The 25,434-nt window shown below is 39.4% G+C and overlaps 1 protein-coding gene across 3 annotated transcripts in view; it reads left to right on the top strand.

The window, feature by feature from the left end:
• The window catches only part of GRM1 (glutamate metabotropic receptor 1), a 180,873-nt gene that overhangs the window by 134,135 nt on the left and 21,304 nt on the right, over positions 1 to 25,434 (top strand). For all 3 annotated transcript variants that reach the window (XM_088161597.1, XM_088161599.1, XM_088161598.1), the window contains exons 5-8: positions 2,399 to 2,645; positions 8,851 to 9,019; positions 10,899 to 11,025; positions 16,575 to 17,505. In XM_088161597.1, the coding sequence (XP_088017723.1) occupies positions 2,399 to 2,645; positions 8,851 to 9,019; positions 10,899 to 11,025; positions 16,575 to 17,505 (1,474 nt within the window). The remainder of the gene's footprint in view (positions 1 to 2,398; positions 2,646 to 8,850; positions 9,020 to 10,898; positions 11,026 to 16,574; positions 17,506 to 25,434) is intronic.

The following is a 25,434-nucleotide window of genomic DNA, read 5'->3' as shown; positions in this document are numbered from 1 at the left end:
TCACCTCTGCAGTATGGGACTATATGCTTGCAACATTAATTTAGGTGTTCATTCCACAATAGTCAAAAGCAAATCCTTCAGCCATCAAATATTTATTACCTTTGGAGGTAAGCATATTATATTGAAATATGATAATCCAAAGCATGTTTTGCTGAGTGAATACATACTTAAGGGAAATGGCCTGATTTTAAACATTGGCAAGTCCTGTTACATGCTGTTTTCTACCTGCATCATCCACATGAAGGCTTACCTCAGGAAACAAGTGGATGCTATCTTTATCTCTTGCAAGCATTACTGATGTTTATGCTCCTTTTTTTTTTAACTGGTTATAAAATTGAGGGAGATCTGAGATAAACTTTCATGTAGGAAATGGTAGATAGTGAGTGCTGTGCTCTATCTGTTTTTGTGATCTCTTCCACAACCTGCTGCTTAGAAGCTTCACAAGAGGATTGCTGTGCCAAGCCCAGGTTCTTTCTGCCTCTCATTCACTTATGGACTGAGAATAATTTCATTTTCTAGCTACAAGAAAGCAGAATCAGTGATAAATTCATAGCGTGCTAATCCTATGGGACTAATCAGCTGATAAAACACACCAACAGATACTTTATTGAGACCATATATTAGCATATACAGGCATACGGATGTCTAGGCTATGCTGTACGTAAGCGTATATGCATTGGCATGCTCCCTGCTTCCCTGGGTGAATGTTCTTGTATACAAGGCTTTTATTCTTTCTGTGTTTCTCAACATTAATCTGAATCATGTTTGTTTCACGTTATTTGAATGGGAGCTATGTACCTTCTCTCACATAGAAAGTGGCAGATATGTTGCCTCTGGAAAGAATTTCTTTCTGCGTTCTTTCAAGCTGCTCCTTCCTTGGTGGTGCTGGTGGTGAATGTATGGCAGTGAGGAGCACATGAACTCATTCAGTCAGATTATGCTATATTCACAAAGCTTTTCGAATTCACCATCACATCTCGTTGCTATGTTAAGCTCATCTGGAAGATAGTTACTGAGGCAAAATTTTCTTGCCTAGCTGCAATGAAACCCAGGGAAAGCAGGATAGTCATCCCTGCATTTGGGCTCTCTGCTGTCCTAATGAATTCCCAACTGAAATTTCTGCGTTTTAGGGCAAACAAGCTAAGAAGACCTACCAAATCAGGGCCTTTTCCAATGACAAATGTAAGGACAGTCTTCATGGTTTGATTTGAAAGCCATATCATAGCTACATTAGGGCAAGGAACTATTTTTTAACTTGAAAGTTTTGGTGAACTTGCAGATTTTTACCTCCTTTCATCATATTAAATTGACAAATATCTTCTCCAACCTGGATTCAAGAAGTGTCAGTTAACACCTAGTCTCTCACACATCCTACCTCCCTGGTGTACACAAGGTGTTACTGAGACAAAATAACAGAGACTGGATTGCAATTGCCTGTTAAACATCGAGTATCGTGGGCGGCCTATAGATAAAAGCAACTTGCAGTTTAGAGCATATTGTGATTGAATGACTAAAGGGGCAAGAAACAAAACAAGGAGGTTTCTTTCTTCCAGCTGCCTCGGGACCCGCAGCACAGGTGAGCAGTGCATTGGGGTCGGTGCTGGCAGTGCTCTGCAGCAGCACAGCTGGCAGAAGGCGAGCAGGGAGCAGCCAGGACCCAGCAGGGTCCAATGTGAAGGGCAGCTGAAAAACAGCACCTCTGACAGTGGCCAGCTGCAGATCAGAGGGAAAGCGTATGCGTGGAGAAAACCTCTGCTGCCACGCTGCTTCTGGTCAGAGGAAGGAGACTTCAGTGCCTGCTCAGGCTGCAGTCACACAAAAACTCAGCGCTACAAACTTTGGCTGACTTTCTGTAGCAATCTCATACTGGCATATCTACTACCACTTTTAACTAAAATTACTGTTTCTGGTAACTTGAGAAGTGATGCTGATCAATGTTGTTTAGTTATTAACACTGAAAGGGACATTGCTATCTTGACCCTCAAAAAGATGAGATTAGAAAAAATCTTCAAATATAAAAAAGTCGAATTTTCAAGGAAATCACTTTAAAAATTTGTTCCAGTGGAAATCTATCTTTTTGATTAACCTTCCATAAAATATATAACATTGTGGTATGACAACGAAAAATAAATTTTAAAAAAGCGAACAAAAGTTGATAACTTGAGTAAACAGGTGCTTTCTCATGAAGCATTACCCTTTTAATGAGCTCAAGATTTCTGGGGTGGTGGTGGGCAATTGTTTTATTTATTTCTTTATTTTAAATCCCTGACTGGCACCTTGTTTATGCCTCTAAAGCTTTATAAGAGAAAGAAGGAAATATCTTTTTATGTATCATTGCTTTTTCATATTTTCATGTCATTTCATCTTTATAATAACACTTTTTTTCTTACTATTGTAGGAAATGAGAGCTTAGAAGAAAATTATGTGCAGGACAGTAAAATGGGATTTGTCATCAATGCAATATACGCTATGGCTTATGGGCTACAAAATATGCATCATTCCCTTTGCCCCGGACATGTTGGACTGTGTGATGCTATGAAGCCAATTGATGGCAGCAAGCTCTTGGAGTTCCTCCTCAAATCCTCATTCATTGGGGTTTCTGGAGAAGAAGTTTGGTTTGATGAAAAGGGAGATGCCCCTGGAAGGTAAAGAGGTTTCATCTCAACAAATTAAACCAGAGGGTGGGAAATGGGAATGTTACTGTGTTTGGTGATGTAGATTTCATTGGCTTTTTTTCTGAACCATAAAGCAAGCAGCAGTCTTTCCAACAGCCAGGAATAACACTGGTAACACATGGTATCTTATATTGGGACAGGAACTACTGTAGAGCCTATAAATTTCTAGTGCTGCAGGAGAAGACAAACCTTGTAACTCACAGACTTCTGGTGTGTGAGGTACTATTGGGTCTCAGCACCAGGGTTTTAGTATGTATAAAGCCTAATACAAATGACTGGAATTTAATGAAGCATTTACCTGATGTGGTTTTGAATAGAGGGCTGTAGAGCACATCCTTTTCCAACTGGAGCTCTGCTGAAACCTTGCCAGAGACTATTTAGTGTTAATTGGTAAGCTCCTTTATGATCTCCTTAATTTGTTTCACTCCAAATAGAATCTGATCAGTCCCAGAATTTAAAGACAGGTCTGTGTAGAGCAGGACAAATAATAGGGGGTTTTTAGCAGAAGTTTCTGTGTTTCACTCATTTGGGGTCTGGTCCCAGCTGTGGCAGCTGCTATTGTTTAGCCCTCCCAGCAGACATAGGATGTACCCAAGCAGTGGGTAAGCCAGCACCTTGGTGGACTTGGATGTCACCTTTGTTTCTCTTATGGGAGCAAACTGACAGAGATCTTTCCTTTCATTTAGTTCTGTGAGTTCTATTTTAACCCATGGATTTTTTTGTTTGTTTTCTTTTTTATAAATACATTTAATTCAACTGCTGAAGTACAAAATCCATTATTAATTGAAACCTACCCAGGGATTGCTTCACTGAAGTTTGTTTTCCTACTGAGTTGTTAAAGTGTTATAAAAGGCTCTCTCACTCCATCTTTGGGCTTATTGCATAAGTGCATCTGAGTGCCAGCACCACACAAAGGGAGGGCTCTGGAGCAAACAAGAGCTTTCATAATTTTTCATGCCTCCAAAGAGTCTTCATAAGACACAGTGGTCTTAAAGACACTCTTATCTTTATTACTAGGTTTTATTAGCCAATGGCAACTGGCCAATGTTCTACCATTTTCTAGATTATGGGTTTTTTCTATTGTCATATTTAAGCAGTTTGTTACATTTAATTAGTGTGGACACACACATTTAGAGAGCTAGAGAATTACAGCTTGGAAATTCTTTTCAGGCCTGGATTTCCCCTGACTCTCAGGTCCATTCCCAGGCTGACAAGCTGACTGCAGCTTCAGTTAGGGAGGAAGTCTCCCAGGGTGATAATATAGTGAAAAACAGAGTGGAATTTATAATAAAGATTAACACCTGGTGTCTTTCCCGTGGGATAAGGTACTGTCCCAAGGATATTTTTCCCAATTGTCCAATGAACTACTGTCCTGTCCTAGCTGCACATAACACACTTTAAATACAGGCTGTCTGTACAATAAAGTTGGCCTTTTTTCCCCAAAGAAGTCCGTGTGTGTTGCTGTCCTTTCTCTCTCTTTTCAATGCAGTAACCACAAATTAGTAACAAAAAGCTAATCAGTTTGGTCTTGTTGAATGTTGACTTCAGAATTTTTTTAGTCAAAGGATACAGATCAGTTGGGTTAGGCTTTGAAAGTAGAAGCAAGCAATTCCGTTACATTTGAACACATACTTATCGACACAAATTCATAAATCAAGTCTTTGCACATATCATTTAGATAATGCAGAGAAATTACTGCTTAGTGTAGCTTTATGCTTTTTGCACACTATTTGTGTCCATAAAAGCATTACTCCAGCTTTGCATATGCTGCATTTTCTGTCTGTTAGCTATTTGGTTTGATGTTTAGATGTAATTTTCCAATTTTAGCCTAATTCTTATTTATTATTTTGTCACCCAAGAGCATTTCCACAACTCTCATCAGTACCAAGCATAGAATTAGATTGAACAGTTGCTGATTTCAAAACATAAGAGAGTTTATATCAGGATATGTCTCTGGGTATGCCAGAATGATGGAATTAATTCCATCCATCATCTTGATCTATAGAAAAGTTCATTTTTCTTGATTCCTTGGCCTACTTAGAATTTGATAGGTTATTTTAGGTAGGGAGTTTTTTGTTATTGTTCCTCATTTGTATTTTTACAGTTGGAACTAGCAAGTTTGGGGAAGGAAATTCAATTAACCTTTTTGTTATTCATTCTGTAACGTCTGGATCAATCTGTGGCATTTATGATGTGGGCAATATCGTACCAGAGAATGGCTATGTGTACATGAACTGTGATCTGCACAGTCTGTCAGATCCTTGTATGGCAGCACTTGTTTAAGAGAATCATCTGTAGCTTCAGACTGGCTGTAGTGTTTCCATAGCTTTGTGTGGAAAGTCCCTTTGTGGGTCAGTGAACAGACCATAGTACTGTGTCAATACCCGAGTTTTTGTACCTCATAGAAAGATAAACACCACATACAACACCTAAATATAGCAAAGTCAGCCTGCTGTGAAATTTCCTAGTTCTTTGGCTTTTCTGTGCAAGTGCAAGAATGTCACACAAATGTCTAAAAAGGTTTTAGATACCTTGTCCTCAAATCATGTGAACAAATCAACTTCACAAGGTAGAATAATATTCCTTCTTAGAAGGCAGCAACCTTATAATTTTCAGAATCTGTGAGGTTCTTTGAGCAATTGACTCCCACAAACTCCTAATTGTCATCATCATGAGTAGAGCAGATAGAGTTGCCTGTAGTTATGTTTGTCTGGCATTCTCATAATCTCTTGTTTTGAAACCTATACAGCTTCATGAAACCTTACCCATTTGTTTAGATACAATTCTTTTTCTCTCTCAGGCTCAATTCAGGGTTTCAAGGTTTAATCAAAATGAGATTGGAAAACACAAAGCACATAGCCAAAGGTGTATTTCTTCTGGAAATAATCTTTTCTTTGGATATCTCTTATGTAGAAATATGAAGCAAACTTTTACTAGAAAGGCACAAATGCAGTCATACTGTGACTGCATTGCCTCTGGGAAAAAATGACATGGATGTAACTCTGGAAACTCAGCAGTATGTGCTTGCTATACTGTCATTAAGAACATGCTGGTAAAACTGCTGCACTTTTTACCTTTCATTGAGTAGCTCCCACTTCCTTTCTCTGTTGCAATCATATCACTCAAATTTCCAGAAATGGCTGGAGAAGGTGTGAAGGATGCGATAGTCAATACAACATACTTCCCTGGGATACAGAGATATCTTTTTAACTGTGGTCAATTCTAGGTAATTGCCTCCTTTTACCTTGTGGTTACACCTTACCTCTCTAGAACAAACATTTGCATAGACCTCTGACCATAAAATGCTTTATGATAACAGGCAGGAGAACTTTCAGCCCCTACAATGAAACTTTGATAGAAATGCTTTGGAGAAATGCTGAGGTTCACAGAACTAAGAAAATTTCACCTAACTATCATTTCATCTTAACTAGACATGGACTTAGAACCATGTATGTCTATTTAGTTCAAAATTTCCAGTAGTTGTTCAGGCTTCAGTCATGACAACACTACCTACACTAATGCTTTGAGTAAATAATCAAATTTCACCTCATGCAAAGCCTTCAAACTTTCATGTAAACAATTTTTTTTCAAATATGCAATTTTGTTTAGGATTTTGGATTCATGGGTGGTTATTTCAGCTATTTACATCCCAGCATTGCTCAGCATTGCTCTTTTCTGTCCTGTCTTCCAGGATAGCACACATCAGTAGCACTCTGATGTGTTATGGCTATGGAAAAAGGTAACTTCAGCTGTCTCAGATTAACTAGAGTAAGAGTGTGCCTGTGACCAGCTGATTTATATTCTGGCTTGCCTTATAAATAACTTGTTCATATGATACCACCTATTGGGTCACATCATTTCTCAATATACCAGAGAGCTTGCTCTTTTATTAAAAGAAGGATTACTTTTCTTACCCACTGAGTGTTTTAATGTCTTCTTTAAATGTTGCCATGTGTGTGAAATTCAACTGACTCCAAGAAGTCTCACTCTCTGAAAACTTCACAACTTTTGTCAAATCCACTTCTTTTGGGGTCATAATTTTTAGCATGGACACAGCCCAAAATGGTTAAAGTTGTACAAATGTGAGCAAGGGGATGGGAGAAGGTATTCCAGCACTGAATTTGTCTTTGCTCAAAGTACAGATTTTTCATTAAGAAAAAGAAGGAAAAGATAAAGAACTTCAGCACGTCTCCATATACCAAGTGCATTTGCTAGACCACATTTTTCCATTTAAAATTCAAGCTGCATATCAAAGCTGCAAACATTGTACTACAACTTGTCATACCACAAGACTGTGTAAGAGCTTTTAATCTACATACTTTATTCTTTGACAGGTAACCAATAGGAAAGGAAATAGTATTACAAGAACACAGGAGAAACTCTTAATTGATACTGCATTTATGTCACTCTGTGCCTTGTGATGTATTTTTATAAACATGAAAAAACATGTGTGGGCTCAAAAATTCCAGTAAGGGAATGTGAGGCTTTAGTAATCTTTTATTCCCATTAGTGAATTACTTTTCCAGCCCAGAGTAACTCATTTTGTATCAGTCTAATATGAGGTCAATCTAAAATCCAGGTACATTTCCCTTGCTAGGAATAGGCATGCACATTTCTACTGAGCTTGACTCCTGTCTGTTGAGTATCCACTATGAAATGCCTGACTCTCACTGCTTCTTATTATTCTGATTCTTCACAAGCCTGGAAACAGCATGGTTTATTTAGGCACTTCCTTTAGAAGAGCTGGGATATGAAAAGCAATTGTTCACTAATGAATTTGAAATTTACCCCTTTCCTAAGCAATCCCTTGATTAGTGGCCAATTCCCAACCAATAAAGCTGCCTCCTGCTTGGAGCTCAGTGGCAGGGGTCCCTTTTCACACGGGATTCAGTGGAGCTCTGCAGTGGCACTGGCATTATCTGAACATATATATTTGCAAAACTGAGGTCTAATTACAGCTGTAAATATGCATTTCTTTAAATCATCTTTAAGTAGAGAAACCCCAAAGACTTAGTTAAGAAAATTACTCTGCTCTACTCTAGAGAATAATTCTAGCACCTCTTCCTTCTGTGAAGTGCAGGGAGAGTTGAATTTTTGCATATTTGGACCTCAAAATGGAAAAGAAACAAAAGGATGTCTCTCTTTGCTCACAACCAAACACCAAATTTTACTTATGGCTCATACTTTGCTTACCTTACCTTACCTTTCATTCTCAAAGTACATTAGCAACACTCAATATAAACAAAGTATTTTTCCTCCAGAGACTGAGACAATCCAATACAGAAGAGCAAGGCAGTAAATCTCAGGCTTGGAAAATAAAAGATGCTTTGTTATTTTAAGTTCTAATGCTGATTCCTTGTTCTCAATGCTCTTGCCATTTATTAAATAAAGTCCTTCCCCTTCTCATCTTGAGACCAGGCTGTGGATTTAGCCTCTTTTGTGGGTCTTCTTGTCTGTATACGCTACAACATTCATTCTTCCGTTCTTGCTTATTTCCTACTAAGAATCAAGCTACATTCTGTGGGTAAAAGAGTGAATATAATAATTATCAATAAGGGACATACATACACCAAGTCCAACACATTGAAGGCAATGGGGTAGGCTGGATGTTTATTGTAGCATTTTTTATCCTTCCCTTACCTTAGTCTTGGGAAGTGCTCTCCTTGCCCGGGGTGAGGAAGTAAATGTTGTGACTGAGGTGCTAACTTTTCCTGACAGAATCACTGGGCTGCATAATATGAATGGTCGAACTTCAAGCTTACAGCTAACTTATGGCAAACCAGTTTGGTTGGTTTGAGCGTTTCTGCTTAAGAGCTCCTAGCAAAGGCTATATTACAGCCAGCCTGCATGGAGACACCAAGTGAAGGTTAAAGAAGTTTTGACAAATTATTTGAAAACACAACATCCAGACATTGCCTACATGTACATCTTCAGCAGAGTTTACTGTCTTTGGTATGCAGTTCTTCCTGGACACACAAATTTTTAGCCACAGATTTTGTGTGTCAATCAGAGCTGACACTTCCCTTGATTCTGCTGCAAATCCTAAAGGATTTGGGTTTTTTTGTGAAACCCATGTTCCTGGTATTAAGGGGTATTTAGAGGCAGGAAAAGAAGAGAAAGGTAGATTTTTGTCCTTTATGTTGTGGGACAATGACTCACTGCTTTTTCCTTGCAGATATGACATCATGAACTTGCAGTACATAGAGCCCAACCGCTATGACTACGTCCTCATTGGGACGTGGCACGAGGGCGTGCTCAACATCGACGACTACAGGATTCAGATGAACAAGAGTGGAATGGTCCGGTCCGTGTGCAGCGAGCCTTGCCTGAAGGGCCAGATTAAGGTATGCCTCAGACACTTACTTTCTGCTATAGAAATAGGAATATCCATTCAGTGTTTGTCCCTAAACCCAAGCAAGCTCCTTTCAAGCCAATGGGTAGGACTTCCTTTCCTTCAGGAGAGACAAAATTATAGAACAACTCCTAGATTAATAACTTTCTTTAACGACACCATATACAGGCCCATGTTTTCTAAAATCACCCTTTGTAGGGATGCAGAATCTTCTATCGTGCCAGAATTTGAATTTCACCTTATGTGAGAAAGATTTTCACGTAGTCATTGCCAACAACATTCAGTGGCTGTGATTCACTTGGGGGCTGATCTTGAAAATATCATGACCTACAGGAATCTAGTATTTTGTTCCAGCAGTTACACCTGCAAGGAAAAGTTGAAAAAAAAAATCAACAACCCCCATGCCTATTTGTATTTCATGTTCACAACAAGACAAATGGAAGTACAAATGAAATCACTCTGTGTTCATCAAACACTAGCACTTGCATCAGGCTACAAATTGTTACCAGTCATGTCTGCATGACACAGGGACATGTTTCACTACCGTCAAAATTGTATGGATGCATTAAGTTTAAAATGGCAAGAAGCCCATTCAGCAAAATCTCTTTAGAGTAGACTTTCATTTCTATTTTCATTTAATAAGCATATTTGCAGCTTTTTATTTCTATATTGCTAATCTAAGCAATAGGCAACCAATGATTTGGCAAAGGCACAGTGACACACTCCAGCATCTTGGAGGAGAAACGTTATTGGTATTTACCACCCTCCAAAACATTTTTCCTTGTTTTTGAGATTGTGCAGTTTGTGTATGTGTGTATATGTAAACACCATGCATACAAAATGCCAGCTTCATCTCTCATTGAAGTCTATTGGACTCTCTCCACACACTGCATGAGGAAATGTTAACCAAAAAAAAAAAAAAGCCCATAAAGCCAGTATTCAATAAAACAAACATTTTGCACTTCACTACTCTACTTATCTCTGCATATAGATGGATAGGAAGATCTGGAAGAAAAGGCTGAATTCCTCCTTCCTGGCAAACAAGGCCAGAGTCTTTGTCAGAGCCCTAGGAGCCAGAGATATCCTTAATCTTTCTTTCAGGCTCAGGGTAATGAAACTAGGAATCAACACAAGGAAAGAATCTTTTCAGCATTGGATCATTGCATTTAGCAGCCCTCATAGCAAAGAAAGAGTTTTCAGGGATATTTTCCTCTAAACGAGCTGCTACAAAGTATGAGGTTGGTCACTGCTTAATTTTGTTTTCCTGCTAGGACCTGATAGATCCTTTTAGCAGGATGTTTTGTAATTTGTTCTTATTTTAATTTCTATTTACACTTGTGTTATGAGCCCCAAAAAGACTTCCACATAAATTAGAATGCATGTGTATGTGAATGTGCTTGTATGTACATGCACATATATGTATTTATATGCATTAGTTACTCTTTGTTCTAATCTCTGACTTTATTTACTGCTTTTTACTATGCAACAGATATTAAGCATGGGCTGAGCTGCTTGTCCTGACCTCTGCCATCTCACAGATTAAGCCTCAAGTGTGATTGAAAATATGACATTCACTATGCCTCTGTACCAGAGGGGAAATGGTTTTGTACTTTTAACTCAGAATGACTCTCCCTCAAACAAAATAAAATTGTCCCCAGAGGTTATCCTTGAACTCCTAAGCACAAATTTTAATACAGGGATCGATACAAAATCATGATTTGTGTTTTCTAGCTGTTTGAAATGTGCCATACACAGGAATCCTGCCATGTTTTAAACAGTGTATTGTGTTACGTGTTTGCTGGAGGGTGGTGGTGTGTGCCTCCTTGTTGTCTGATAGAGGATCAGAACCGAGGATGTATTTTGTATTGCAGGTGATCAGGAAAGGAGAAGTGAGCTGCTGCTGGATTTGCACTGCTTGCAAGGAGAATGAATTTGTTCAGGATGAATTCACATGTAAAGCCTGTGAGCTTGGCTGGTGGCCAAATGCTGACCTGACAGGTAGGGATGTGTTCCTCCAAACGCATTCTTTTTCTACAGGGCACAAGGAGAAAGCTATGTGCTGGACAGTGAAATGGGAGCATCCAGAGATATTAAAAGTACATATTTGGACACACATTCCAGTGCAGTTTAGGGTGACTGTCTTTCAGCTTAGTGCAACAGCAGAGACAATAAAGACAACAAAATTTCTGCCAAAAAGAAATGTTATAGTCTGTCTGTTCCTTTCCTTCATTTAGCACAAGTATTAATAAAGCTGTTAAGACTGCTAATGAACTCAGCAGCATTTGCAGCAATTTAGCAGCGACTATCACGAGTTCAGTGCGTTCTTGTCATATTGACTTGATAATCTTTTCTGATCATTTTACCATGCAATTAGTAGCACTTTACCTGGGATTTCAGGACCTTCAGTGACTGATTACTGGACTCTTGTTTGGTATAAAAGATCGTTCTCACTGCACCAATCATCAAGAATAATTTCAACAAAATCCTGAGAAAAGTTGTCTTGAAAGAGGTAGACTTGTTCTCCCTTGTGTACATTCTTTGGATGAGTTGCATGCTTTGGCATCCTTCTGTTTATTTTTTACTTATCAAGGTCAGCCTCCACATCTGCTCTGGGCTTCAGAGCAACCACTACCCCCAAAAAATAGCTGCAACATGTTGAGAAGTATCACCTCGACCTCAACATTTACTTTGTATCACTGTGAAAGACTAGAGGCACATCTGCCCCATGTCACCTCTGCAAATCTTGGATGCCAGCATTCAGCAGGGCATCATTCCTAGTCAGAGAAACAATCTGATCACCTAGCCAAAGATCAAATGTGCAAATTAACATGTCTTTGTCCTATAACATGACTGTCTGACAGCTAGATGTTGCTGCAACATTTAGCACGTAGACAAAGTCCTCAAACTTCAATTAATTTGTTCTATGAGATACTTCAAGCTAGTAACTGAAGCCAAATGAGGTTCAGAGTGTGTATTTTGAGAGGGAAAGCTAGCCACTTCTCAAGGTAAAAACACACTCTTAATCACAAGAGACTGGGAGATGTGACCCATTGTCCGTCTTGGTTTTCTATGGAAAAGAAGTTACGGTCATGTCCCAAATGTGTGTATAAATGTCTATATTCCATACCTCCCACTCCTACCACCCTGCCCTGACCCTGCTCTTTTTTGCAGCTAAACTGACAAACAGATTTGTCAGGATACAGAAATCTCAGTGATCATTCAGACCCTTTAAGTTTTATGTCAGTGGGTTTAGGGAGAGGAGTTAATGAAAAATACATTCTGTAAGGGCCCAAATTGCAGGAACACATTGTCATTAATAGAAACCAAAAAATCCACAGAACCTTTCATAAATGTCCTGACCATTTGAAAATTCATATTTAATTCCTGCTCCTAGGACACTAGCATCTGCTAATTTTAAAGCAGATATCCATACACAAACAGGTTTTGCTGGTCTTGGAGGTTCACAGAATTGTTTGTATCTACTCTTCAGGGAAGAAAAAGGGATTTATTGATTAAAAAGGAGCTAGAACAAAAACCTGGTGAGAGATCAATATGCACTTGAGAGAATATGGTTCAGTGCTACCAGCTGTTCAAAGGAGCTCAAAAGGGGTCATGTCAAAACAGGCACTGCTGAAAAGAGTTGTGGAAAGAATCAGTGCTGGAAAAAATCTCCAGGGCATGTTGCAATCTATTAACTTTTAATGAAATCAGTAGATGACCTGCTGATTTGTGTTTCTTCTCAGCAAGGAGACTGGACTGCTGCTGTTCTAAAATCACAGCAACGTCAGCCAAATGACAGCATAGCCATCGACTTATTTCCTAGAGAACATTGAAATGGCAGTCTGCTCCCGCACAGCTTCTTCAGTCTGTCTCATTGAAGGAAAAAACCTTCTTTTTTAACCCCTAAAATTGATTTACTTGAACCATACTACAAAGTACAAAGCTGTGAAAGGAAGCTGATGCTATCCTAATCTTTAGAAGAAGGTGATTTATCTAGATAAACTCTGTCTCTTGAACTTTGTGGGAGTCACCATTGGTATGATTTAATTTGAAATTCTCTTTTCTTGCCAGGACTCCCATCAAACATGTTTTTATAGCTTGATTTTATGTGTTGTATTCATACCCTGACAGTCACCATAGCATCTAGACACAGACAGTAACATCTCACAGTGCAGATTGTTTTTCCCTTTGCCTTAAATCTTAAATGCTAAACAAGTACATGGTTTTAGAGTCATTTTCCATCGCAGATGGAGACTCTAAAATCCTTAATCCTTTTAAGAAATGTGAAGAACATACTAACCTATTTCATAAGACATGCTTTTCAAGGTGCTCATTTTCTCCATTTGAAATCAGTCTCTGCTGCTCAGCAATCATTTCCTGACATTTTAATTTTATTTTTAAATGTACACTTTTTAAAAAAAATTATTTCCCTTAAATATTAATTCAGTGAAGTGGACTCAGCAGACACAAAGGATTTCTCACCACAGATGATGAAAACTTGACCTGAGAAATAGTCACTAAAGCCAGTACCTTTGGCCTTGTGCCAAGAGAAATTTTTTCTAGCACCAGAAATATAATATAAGGGGATGAATGTCAAGCTAGTAAACTCAGTTTACATGAATTATCTTAAACAAACACTAAAACAAGATAGGGTAGGAAGTTTTATAGTCTTATGAAAACAATCATAAGGTTTTGGGGCCATCAGTTACCTGGGATGTGTTAATAACCTCAGAAAACATCATAGATTCTCTTATTGTCCTTCTGCTATGAATATAGCACTAAAAAAATTGATTAGCCTTCCAATCTTGGAAATTATTCACAGTTAAAATGCAGGAAAATGCATGAAAACTACAGACAGCAAGACAGCTTTATGAAAACTACCAGACAGCTTTTAACAGAAAATTTTAACTGTGAAGCTTTTGCTCTGATGTTTTTGAGGTTTGGGTTAGTTGCTGAGTGGGAACTTTTTTTTCCCTTTGTTTTGTTTTGTTGTGTTTTGTTTTGTAAATGCATGCACAATTTCCTGGATATCCTCCCCCAGTCTCAGTGGGGTTCCAGAGCCCACTTTCTCCTAGCTGGGAAATGACCCACCTTCACAGATGCTGATAACCAACCGTTAGCTCGTAATAAGCAGTGTAGGGAACTTCTCGCAGTTTGTACAATATGTGCTTCTTGGGCTTGCTGGTGCACAGGAATTACACTGGTTTAATGAAACATTTCTAAGCAAATCTTACACAGGATAAGCTTAAAGCAAACGATAGGCTTAACTGCCATGTTGGATCTGGGTTAAGCCCCTGAAAATATCGTTTAAAATGGAATAATGTGAGTATGTCTTGATGTTGTTAAGCTTAAAGTCCCTATTGAAACTTAACCCTTCCAATAATCACTGACCAGCTTCTTGTATGAGAAGAGCTTCACATGTATTAATCAATGAGCAGGAGTTTCTGATCCTTAGTCTTTTATTAAATCATAGAGGAGTCACCTGCCAGTCGGGGCTGCTGAGGCCAATGACCAAAGGTTCACACTTCTAATAAAGAGGTTTTCCTTCATATTTCACCACAAAAGTACTGGTTAGAAGTATGGGTTTCCTATGAGTCTTGAACAGACCATATTGAGCAAAATAATTTTCTTTATAAAATTTTCTCTTTATTTTATAGTATTTTCTTTATAAAATAAGACCTCTGGTAGCCACTGCTATAATTCCTATTGTTTTTGATGTTACAGGTGTGTGTAACAACAACACCTGTTGTTAAGTTAGCTTGGAGACGAAGCATACAGAATTACAAGACTTTCTTTCAGTTCATATGACATTGACAGACATCAAAAGTTCAAGTAGAAATTTTCCATGTCATGACTTTCCCTGGGGCTGATTTATTTATTTTTTAAAATTTTTCTTTCTTTTTTATTATTTCAACAAAAAACATTTTTCTCTTCTTTCTCAAAATCATACTACAGTAAAACTGTTCAAGCCTGATCTATACCTTGTCTTACTTCTCAATTATTTAGAAGGAAGGACTTTACATTACAGTCCAGATATCTACATTACAGTAGAGGTATCTGTTGGTAGTTTTGTGTCACTATGTGGAAGATGCATATAAATTAGGCAAAACTGTGGGACTCAGAAGCTTTTAGTTCTTAGGTGGTTTCTGCAAATACACTCCACGCTGAGGAGGAAGAGACTGAGCACGACTTTTGCCCATCACAACATCAGAGCCCTTGTTAAGATCTAGCAGCAAAAATGAGAGGGAAAAATGCCTCTCACTAGCTTGCTGACATTACCATATTTTCCCTGTTCTTTTCAGCCATGTCCAACAACTCAGACAGGCAGAGTTCATGAGCAGCCAGTCCAGGATGAGAAAAGCTGGACCAGTAGTTTTTAATGAAGACATCTGGGTGGAGAAGTGGCTAGAAAATAATTGAACTGTAAGGCAAACTGAGATAAGGCTGGTGAGGGACTGGGAGGAAAGATACTTGAGAGGTGGGAGAAAGGTAGAAAAGGTGTGTTGTGTCCAAGGGAAACTAGAGGAGGACAGAAACAAGACGTAGGAAAGGCCATGGATACTTCCCTTGGGATAAAGAAATATGTGAAAAGCATTTTGGAACTACTAAGTCGAGAACAGAAATGAGAAAATGCTGTAATGAAAGTTGTCCGTAACAGCTTCACAACCATAACATCTTATTAAAGACAAAGGATTTTATTTTCTCTGTAGTGTTTATTGCTGGTATTACTTCAGCACAGTGAGGAAGATCCAGAGACTCCTTTAACCTGAGTGTGGGAGAGAGCAACTAAATACCATCTTAACAGACACCTATGTTTGAATGTCTGTACTAGTCAGAAAGGAGAGTCTTTCCAATTTTTACTTGAAGGCATGCATATACTATGGGTTTGACTTTTCCAAGAGAATTAAATTATATTATCTAGTGGGAAAAAAATCAGCGGAGGATTTGAAAAAATAAGAATAGGATAATGTGAAGAGAAAAAAGCAGAAATGTACTAAGAAGGTGTAGTATCTATGATATAATTCTATTAAAATTTTGTGTTTATTACAATTTTTCTGTCTATAGACCTTTGATTAATTTATTTTATTTATAAAATCATTCTCAAAAAAATACAGTAGATCAAACGATAGGAATTGTGGTAATGATTAAATAAATTAATCTGAGGAGGTAAAAACCTACGCATTTGCAACAATGCTTTCCTTGCTGAAATGAGGAGGTGATGGTGAGTTTGTCTGCACTCTGATCCCAGCTGTTCCTTTGGTATTCTGGGCTAGTAATCAAATATCTCTAAAACTAAATATTTCCAAATCTAATTTCCTGTTGCAGCATCATGAGAAAATGTTTTGGACACCCAAAATGGATGGCTGTTTTTTGAACATATTTCATCCAAACTTTTCCATTATGTAGTTAACTCCTTTTTAAAAATGGTTTTAATAATCCACGTCACATAAACATATGTTAATGTTTGGATTATACTTAGATCCAGCAAAAAAGGTTCTTCTGGGAGCTGCCTTTCTAACGCTCTGTTTCTCTTCTGTACACTGCAGGCTGTGAACCCATCCCTGTAAAGTATCTCCAGTGGAGCAATATAGAGTCTATTGTGGCTGTGGTCTTTTCCTGCCTGGGGATCCTGGTCACCATGTTTGTCACCCTTATCTTTGTGCTCTACAGAGACACCCCTGTTGTCAAGTCCTCCAGCCGCGAGCTCTGCTATATTATCCTGGCTGGCATCTTTCTGGGTTACGTCTGCCCTTTCACCCTTATAGCTAAACCCACCACGACATCCTGCTACCTCCAGCGCCTTCTGGTGGGCCTCTCCTCCGCCATGTGCTATTCCGCCCTCGTGACCAAAACCAACCGCATCGCGCGCATCCTGGCGGGCAGCAAGAAGAAGATCTGCACGCGCAAGCCGCGCTTCATGAGCGCCTGGGCCCAGGTGGTCATCGCCTCCATTCTGATCAGCGTGCAGCTCACACTGGTGATCACACTGATCATCCTGGAGCCCCCCATGCCCATCCTCTCCTACCCCAGCATTAAGGAGGTTTACCTTATCTGCAACACCAGCAACCTGGGCGTCGTGGCTCCTGTGGGCTACAATGGACTCCTCATCATGAGCTGCACATACTATGCCTTCAAGACTCGCAATGTGCCCGCCAATTTCAATGAGGCCAAGTACATTGCATTCACCATGTACACCACTTGTATCATCTGGCTGGCCTTCGTGCCCATCTATTTCGGGAGCAACTACAAGATCATCACCACTTGTTTTGCAGTGAGCCTGAGCGTGACAGTGGCTCTGGGGTGCATGTTCACTCCTAAGATGTACATCATTATAGCCAAGCCTGAGCGGAACGTCCGCAGTGCCTTCACCACCTCAGATGTGGTGCGTATGCATGTCGGGGATGGCAAGGCACCTTGCAAGTCCAACACTTTCCTCAACATATTCCGGAGAAAGAAGCCAGGGGCTGGAAATCCAAAGTAAGTGGATTGACTGCAGGTACACATCTACTATATTTGTCCTTCTCTTTGCCATCCTCTCTTGGTTGACTGTAGTCTGCTGAATAGTAAGGTATGTAACAGTTTTTCATCTCATGTGTAGCAGAGAAGGTGGAAATGATCCTTTGGTTCTAAGACTCAGATGGATTTTGACATGTTGCTTATTGTCTTCTCTCCTGCTCCGAAGGCAGCCCTGTGCACAACTCCCTCTACCACTGGGGCAGGTCAGGCAGTGGCAGAGTAACCAAGTTCCGTTTGCAGCTTCTTGCATCTCCTTGTTACATGTGCCTATGACAGGGATCTCATGCCCAGATGTGCAGTTGCTCTGCATCATGTTCAAACTGAAGTGCTACTGTAGCCTTTTAGAAAAAACTCTGAATGATTGTAAATCACATGTACTTGCCTAAGGGCACTGGAATGTGTGTGAAAGCTGAGGACTGTTTTCAAGGTAGTGTATTGTGACAGTCCTCATGACTGTGATTCAAAAGCACTCTCCATGCTATCCCTGTGCTCTATTTAATACTCAGCATTATGAGCAATACTCTTACTCATCATTCGTGTAAATCTCTCCATGTTCTCAAACTCAGCGTTGGTGTGAAAGTTGCAGGAGTCAACTGATGGTGAAAATGAACTTGCATTCACATCTTTAGAACTTGTTATTTTCCTTGCTAATAATTAAAAGCAACCCAGATGCAGCAGAGCGGGAGAGAGAACTGATACTTCAAACAGCATCTCCCTGTGAGAAGCTGTCTGAAAATTTGCATTCTTTATTATCTTATTGTTTTTTTAATCTTTAAAAAAGCAGCATAGGGCTAGAGTTGAGCTTAGATGATTTTCTTCCCAATTTAAAAAAAAGTGCCAGTCAAACCTACGTTTCTGAGCTTCCCAATAGAATTAAAATTCCGTTTTCTTCCAGTTTTTTGGGATCTGTATGTTTCTCTGAGCCACTCAGGTTGGTTTTGATTCAGTTTGCATAAGAACCATTTTTCATCTGTCCTGGTGATGGAAGTAATATTGTAGAAAACACATGCTGTGATCAAGTTTGTCTTTATGCTACTTCAGTACATTTTATTTTTTCTCTAGACAGGGGGTGGTCAGAAGGGAAGGGAATGGAGACACAGGTGATCCAAATACTCATCTCAGTGTGCCACAGAGGCCACATCAAGGCTGCCGACTCCAGAGCTAGACAGAGAGAGAGAGCAGGGAGTGGTGAGCAGCCCTAGCAGCCACAACCTGCAAGGAGATAGCCAAAACTCTGCAGCCCAAGAGCTTGAATTCCATGCAAATAGAAAAATGGAACCTGATCCACCTTCCTCTGACTCTATGGTAGTTAGATGTGACTCAGATGTCTGTAAGAAACTAGTGTGGTGTCCCTGCAGTTTGGTTTCTGGCTAATAGTGTTGGTTTCTTTAAGTTAAAGTCTGTCAAAAAAAAAAAAGGACTTTTGAATATTTTAGGTCATGAGACACTTAATTTTCTGTTCTGCTTACTCTTTATCTACCTTTATTAATTTTTTTTAAAGTAATTTAAAAGATCCAAATGTGATATACTTAGAATGCAGTTCTTGATATGAGAGAATATTACATCCTGTTCAAAAGTTGAGCTTCTCCCTCATCATTGTCACCTTTAAAATTCGACAGGGCTTACCTGAGCTTTTTAGCAATTAGTTTGTTACATAATTTTAGTAAGATTTTTCTCGACCTCTCTGTTAAGCCTGTGTGAGTGTTACGAAGCAAAAAAGCTCTACAGAGTTTTAAGTTGCTTTTCTAAACTAAAAGCCCAATACTTAGTTAATATGCCTTTTTTCCTCAGGTTAAGCATGTGTCTTTTATACAGCCAAATTCCCACCTCTGACCTAAACCGCTTGTGCAGTTACTGCATGTTCTTCACCCAAACCAGCATAGGTGCAGAGGCACCCTGGGATTGCTGATGGAAAAGGACAGCACATCTCTCTGTTCATGGGCGTGAAGAACTGAAAGAAGTTTAATAGACAAACACGAAGCTTTGGAAATAAAGTCACAAGGCAAAACAAAAAGTAATTTCAGGGCTTTGGAGGGGTATTTTAGCTACTAGCTGAGTCCATTGCAAAGTTTCTGAGGACACTGTGACAGCAGATAAAAAAGTGAGTCACTGTGGAAATCAAGGAGGAAAAAGTATAATTTGCTGCAGCCTTTGAAGCATCGAGATAACTCTAATGTGTAATCATGTCCCTCCTGAAAAGGACTTAAAGCTACTGGTACATGCTCAATGTCCACAGAAATGAACTCCAGACTGATTTTCAATGGTTTTGTTTGTGGTTTTTTTGTTGTGTTTTGTTTGTTCATGTTTTTGCTTTTGTTTCGATTTTGGGTGGGGTTTTTTTAAATTTTGTTGGTTTGGTTTGTTTGTTTGTTTGAATTCCCTATCAAAATCTGGGATTTATTTGCCATTTTTTCAGTAATTCTAATCCCTGTAAGTATGTTGCTCTGTTTCTAGATTCTTCAATAGTCTCTCCCATGGCCACATTTTTCTGTCTGTAAGTGGACACCAATTCTGCACTCAAAAGATTTCTCTTCTAGATGTATTCATCAATCTTCTTGTTATGCCTTCTTCCTCCTAGTTTGTTTTTCTTTTTCTGCTTTTCAATTTTTATCTCTTTTCCTGTCTGTATCGAATATCTTCTGTGCTTAATCCATTGAATTCCAATTCCTAAACAGATAAGTGGCATCCATCTAAATGAAATTGGTGTGGAAATATAGGGTTAAATTGAATTAGTTCTAAAAATGGAAACTAGTTTACATTTACAAGGGCAAATCAAAATTATATAAGCCTTCATAAAGCATTTTCATGCAATGTAGTGCTGTTAGTTTAACTAGTATAGCTTGGGGACTAGAGCAAGCCAAGACACTCTTTTTTCTTTTTCCTAAAGTAGTGCAAAAGAATTAACCAGAGAAGTCTATTAACATAGGACCAATTAGTCAATTCAAAACCTTCAGCTGCCTCTTGTGCTGACATAGAGGTCAGAAAAGTAATCTTGAAAAATGTCTGTCCTAGCTGCATTGCCAACAGAGTTTCAGTGAAAACAAATTTCTTAGTAACACTGGTCTTCACATAAATAATAAAGCACACTGCCTTTACTGATCTGTTGCACTCTCAAGATGGTACACACAGTCTTGAGGATTTGAACTTGCTCTTACTTTGATTGAGTTAAACTACGAGCAATTCAACCAGCATTGTTTTCCATAGAGCTGGTTGGTGATTTTCCAGTGGAATATTTATGTTTTCCATCAAAAAATTCTAGCCTTTCCTATTGTTTCATAGAATTAGGCTTTGCTGGTAAGCATTTTCTCTGGGCCAAGGGGACATTCTTTTTTCCCATGGAGAAAGGAAGGCATTGGGAAATCGTGAGGGAATCTTACCCCAACAGTTAAAGCACTCACTTAGGCTAAGAGCATCTCCTTCATTTCCCAGGTGGATGCTCTATAACTGCATTATGCACTGTCCAGGGCAAGTCTCTTTCTGTATGTTCTTGTCCAGCAGTATTTTGGAACAGAGAAAAAAACATTGTAGTGCAAACCCTAGGGAAATACTTCGTATTATTTTGTGAGAGAGCTTGAATCTGGGTTGGAGGGATCCCTCGTGAGTATCTTCAGCACCAAGCAACTGTCATTCTTTCCCTCTTGTCAAATGAATACTTAAATATGTATAAAAAATGGAGCAGCTCCATCAGGAGAGATGAAGAGAGAGTGATATCTGCTGCTTGTGTTGAAACTTTGTGGGGACATTTATTGTTCATTTGCTGCTTCATGGTTACAAGATCCTGGCTGTTGTAGTATGATGGCATAGCAACATTTGTTAGGAGAGCCTTTTGCATGTATTTTTTATTTTTTCCAGATGTGAGATGGAAACTTTTGTGTATGGAACTTGCTGTGATGTTTAGCTTTCTTCTTGGCCACAAAAGTTATTTTGGTCTATGAGGGTCAATGAGCTTAAAGAGAAGGACGTTTTTACAGTGCCTGTACAATCCCTTCCCTAGGAAGCAATGCTCTCTTCTGTACTATATGAAGAAAAAAATAGCAAGTGACACTTCAGATGCTGATTCTGATGAGGGTACAGGAAATGCCTTCTCCAGCCACTGCTTCACATGGACCCTACACAATGTACAGGAAACTGAAGTCAGGCCTGTACCCTGCAGGTCTGTTGTGCTGATTTTCTGTAGTACACACACAAATAGAGTTGAGCCACACAGCAAGGCTCACCTCTTCTCTCATGCTTGTTGTGGGTTGCATGAGAAGGATCAGTGCTGCAGGAGTTAGCACAGGGAGAAAGTTCATTTTGTGTCTTTGGATAACGCTCCAGGTCTGGCAGTGACGTTTATCTGCTCCTTAGTCTTCACATATAAATTATTTTAAATTTATAGTTGAGACCCCAGGTCTGGACATCATTTTAGTGCATTTTGAATCAGAGTAAGTAAGGATTTAGTTGTCAATATACATTATGTAGTAAAATCAGAGTTAATAGGAAGCCAGCTAGCAAGACTCACTGGATGACCAGGACTCTGCATTAATGCATAGGCTACCTGCTTTCCCCTTGTAATTTTAGTATATTTACATTCAGTTATTTTTCATCCAGCTGTCTGCCTTTAGAAATGAATAGCTGATTTAAAGTACTTCCAAATGTAATGAATCTTTTTCACACATTTCAGCAGTCCATGCCTCTAGACTGCTGTCACAGGCATCCAGTCGGAGCAGTGTCCAGGCAGTCACCTGGTCCATGGATATCTCAAATTTTATTTATTCTGATAAAAATTTGCAGATAACCCAACATCCCCTAGTAACATCTTCCTACTTCCCTTTTTCCCTTCTCCCTTTGTTCCGGCTTCCCACATAGAGTTTTTTGACTGAGAATCAGGGTTTTCAGTAACCTCTAGTAACATGTCTGTTCCCTTAGCATAGCTTAGGGAACCACCTGCTTCAGCTTGCCAGTTATAAATTATCTCCAGGTATTCTTAAGTTAATTTTTCTCTTTAAACTGACTTGCTGAGTTGCCATTTCAATTTGAGCAAGCTGTACTGACAGGCCGTGCTTTTCTAAACTCATTTCTCTTGGCCATTCACAGTCCACAAAGGCTATTGGGCTCTTCACCTCCTTCATTTTCAAAGCCTCCCACAGACACATAGTGAGGGGAATCTTAGCACAAGTGTGTCCAGAAGATTTTGGTTCACTGGTTTTCATGGTGGTGGGAGGAGGCAAATGCACAATGCTGCATGGCAAGACTTGGAGCTTCTGGACACAGAGAGTAAATGTTCAGTATGCTCTGCTGCAGTTGCTCAGATGCAGATATTTTACAGTCTGTCACTTAATACAACCTAACAGCCCTGTCACAGGAATAAGTGCTCAGGAGTATTCCATCTTCTCACTGTTATGCTATTATTCTGTGCAGTCAATATTCTATCTTTAAGTAGGGGTTATAGAGGCAAGGAGAGAGGGAGAAAAGTGTGAACAGAAGAGGTGAAAGCACTTTTGATATAAGTAAAACAATGCTTTTTGTCCTGATCTCTGTAGCAAAGTAGGTGAAATTGAAACTAACTACTCTATCTCAACCTGGCACAGCCACATAGGGAATACTTCCCTCTATCTGCCTGAAATGTATCAAAACTTCTGAAACAAGTAGATTTAGTGGAAAGTACAAGCAGTAATAATAATAACTGGTCACCATTGTACCTTCTCTTGTAAAAGAGATATATTAAATCCTGTGCGTCAGGACACAAGAGCAATGTGAGAAGTATTTTCTTTGGTCCTGAAGCTCGTCATCTAGCCTGCAGCACACGAGAATTATCTTTAAATGCTTCTTATACAGATTAGCATCTCATGTAGTTTTACTTTCCTACAGCAGTGCCAAATGAGAATAGAGCCAATTGCTGAATCTAACAGAAGATGGTAGACTACCTTGTTTTACAATTTAGAAAACTGATGCAGTGGGTAAACTTCTTGTGTCCTGCAGTAGTATTGCAGACACAACAAGACAGATCCTAATTTTTACCATTGCAGACCTTGGAAAATACTGCTTTCCAAGGGACCTTCAAGAAGACCCTTAAACCTGCTTTGCCTGCCCAGCCATCCTACTGAAGCTAACCCCAGAGGGAAATGTTGTACAGGACAGATGAGGATGTTTATTTAAAAATTTTTTTGCTGTATATCTGATCTCTCCATTAACCTCCAATAAAATGCTAACACCTACACCCTATTTTCGGGGCTGACTCTGTAGGGCAGTGGCACCACGGGGCACAAGGTGCTGTGCTGGCCTTTGAGGCTCTCAGCTCCCCACCAGGGCATGAGGCTCCAAAACCTCTGGACATTTGGTTCACAGTTGCATCACACCCAGGGAATATCATGGAGGAGTCTGCTTCCTTCACAGGTTGTTGCAGACGTGGCAGCTCTAGAATGGCTCCTGGTGACACAGCTGTCACAAGGAAGGCAGGTGGCACTCTGGCCTGGCCTGATTCATCTTCCTATTGCAGCCTGCCCCAACATTTACCCAGATTCTGTATTCAGTGTAGTCCTTCACCCCTTTCTGAGGTTGCAGTGCCTTTGCCTTTTTGGGAAAGCCTCTTGCCTGCTCACAAACGACAGCTAAAGGTGTTAATGCCAAACATCTCTGTCCTAGCAGTCACTATGTTTGCTGGCTTTGCTGGGCTGTTTACTGGCCTTAAACCATGAATGATTTTGCAGACATATAGCACTGTGACATGTAACAGCTCTTACCCAGTTCTCTTGTGGATGTGATGTGAATTTCATGTAAGAAAATACAACAAACCCAGTCAAGCTGTTCTGTCCTTGTCAGTATATTGATTTAAGTGAATATTTAAAACTCCCAGAAGACAGTTACATGGTTCCGAAGAGACTCTTAGAACCAATATTAAAGAACTGGGAAGAAACACAAAATAATAGGGGAGTGTGAAACTTAACATTTCCAATAACAATCTTTTCTAGCTCTGCTGCAGCGTTGTCTGTTAAATTAGATCAGTAAATTATATCTAATATTGTCTTCCATAGCCTTGAATTTGCATTTGATTATGATGTACATATATTGTAGTACTGGCCCATAGAACAAAAATAAAATACAGAATAAGGGATAAAAGACTCTCAGATATCATTCCACACTTACATTCTTGCTCATTTAAATAACTACTAAACCCATATTTATTTAAAAATCAGGCATGGCATATGCTTACATCAAATTATATACAAAATTATCATCTATGTGTATATGTGCAAAATAACCAGTCTGGTGATGGCAGTTTTTTAAAAGCCTTCTAATGAGAAATAAGGGGCATAGCTGCATAAAGAACTGTAAGTTTTCCTTGCAAATTATACTAGCTAAAGGGAGTCCCAGCTCATGCATAGCTGATGACATGCCATTCCTAAGGCAAGATGAGGGGAAGAAGTGGGCAAAAATGCATGCAATGATTGGGATGTTTGTGATCAAGCAAAAACCAAATGGCCTGGCAGTTTAATCTCAGTCCTCTGGATTTGTATCCATGGCCAAACAGAGGCTGCCTGAGACTATATTTGGGAGAAATAACTTGGAAAAGCTATGCGGTTCTGCAGTGGCCTCTCAGTAAGAGCAATGAGGATAAACCCCTGTCCGACAAAACCCAGGTTACACTGAATAAGTTTACAGGATACATTAAATACCTGCGCTCCCATCCAGACTTCTGCGTCTTTATCACCAGTCAGAGCCACATTTTATGTGCATGGTCCCTTTAGATGAGAGAGCTGTTGTGTAATGTCCTATGCAATTTCCTCCCTTTCTCAGAAGTTCCTAGTCTATGGCAGTTTTCGCCACTGTCTTTTCTTCACAACTTTGCTCTCCCAGGAGATTTTGACAGAACATATATATCTTAGGGGCCATCTCTGAATCCAGCCTGGT

Source organism: Sturnus vulgaris, chromosome 3 (genome assembly GCF_052056855.1).
Source record: "Sturnus vulgaris isolate bStuVul1 chromosome 3, bStuVul1.hap1, whole genome shotgun sequence".
Classification (NCBI taxonomy): Eukaryota; Metazoa; Chordata; class Aves; order Passeriformes; family Sturnidae; genus Sturnus; species Sturnus vulgaris.
The sequence above is the reverse complement of the archived record's forward strand: the minus strand, read 5'-3'. Positions and strand labels throughout refer to the sequence as shown.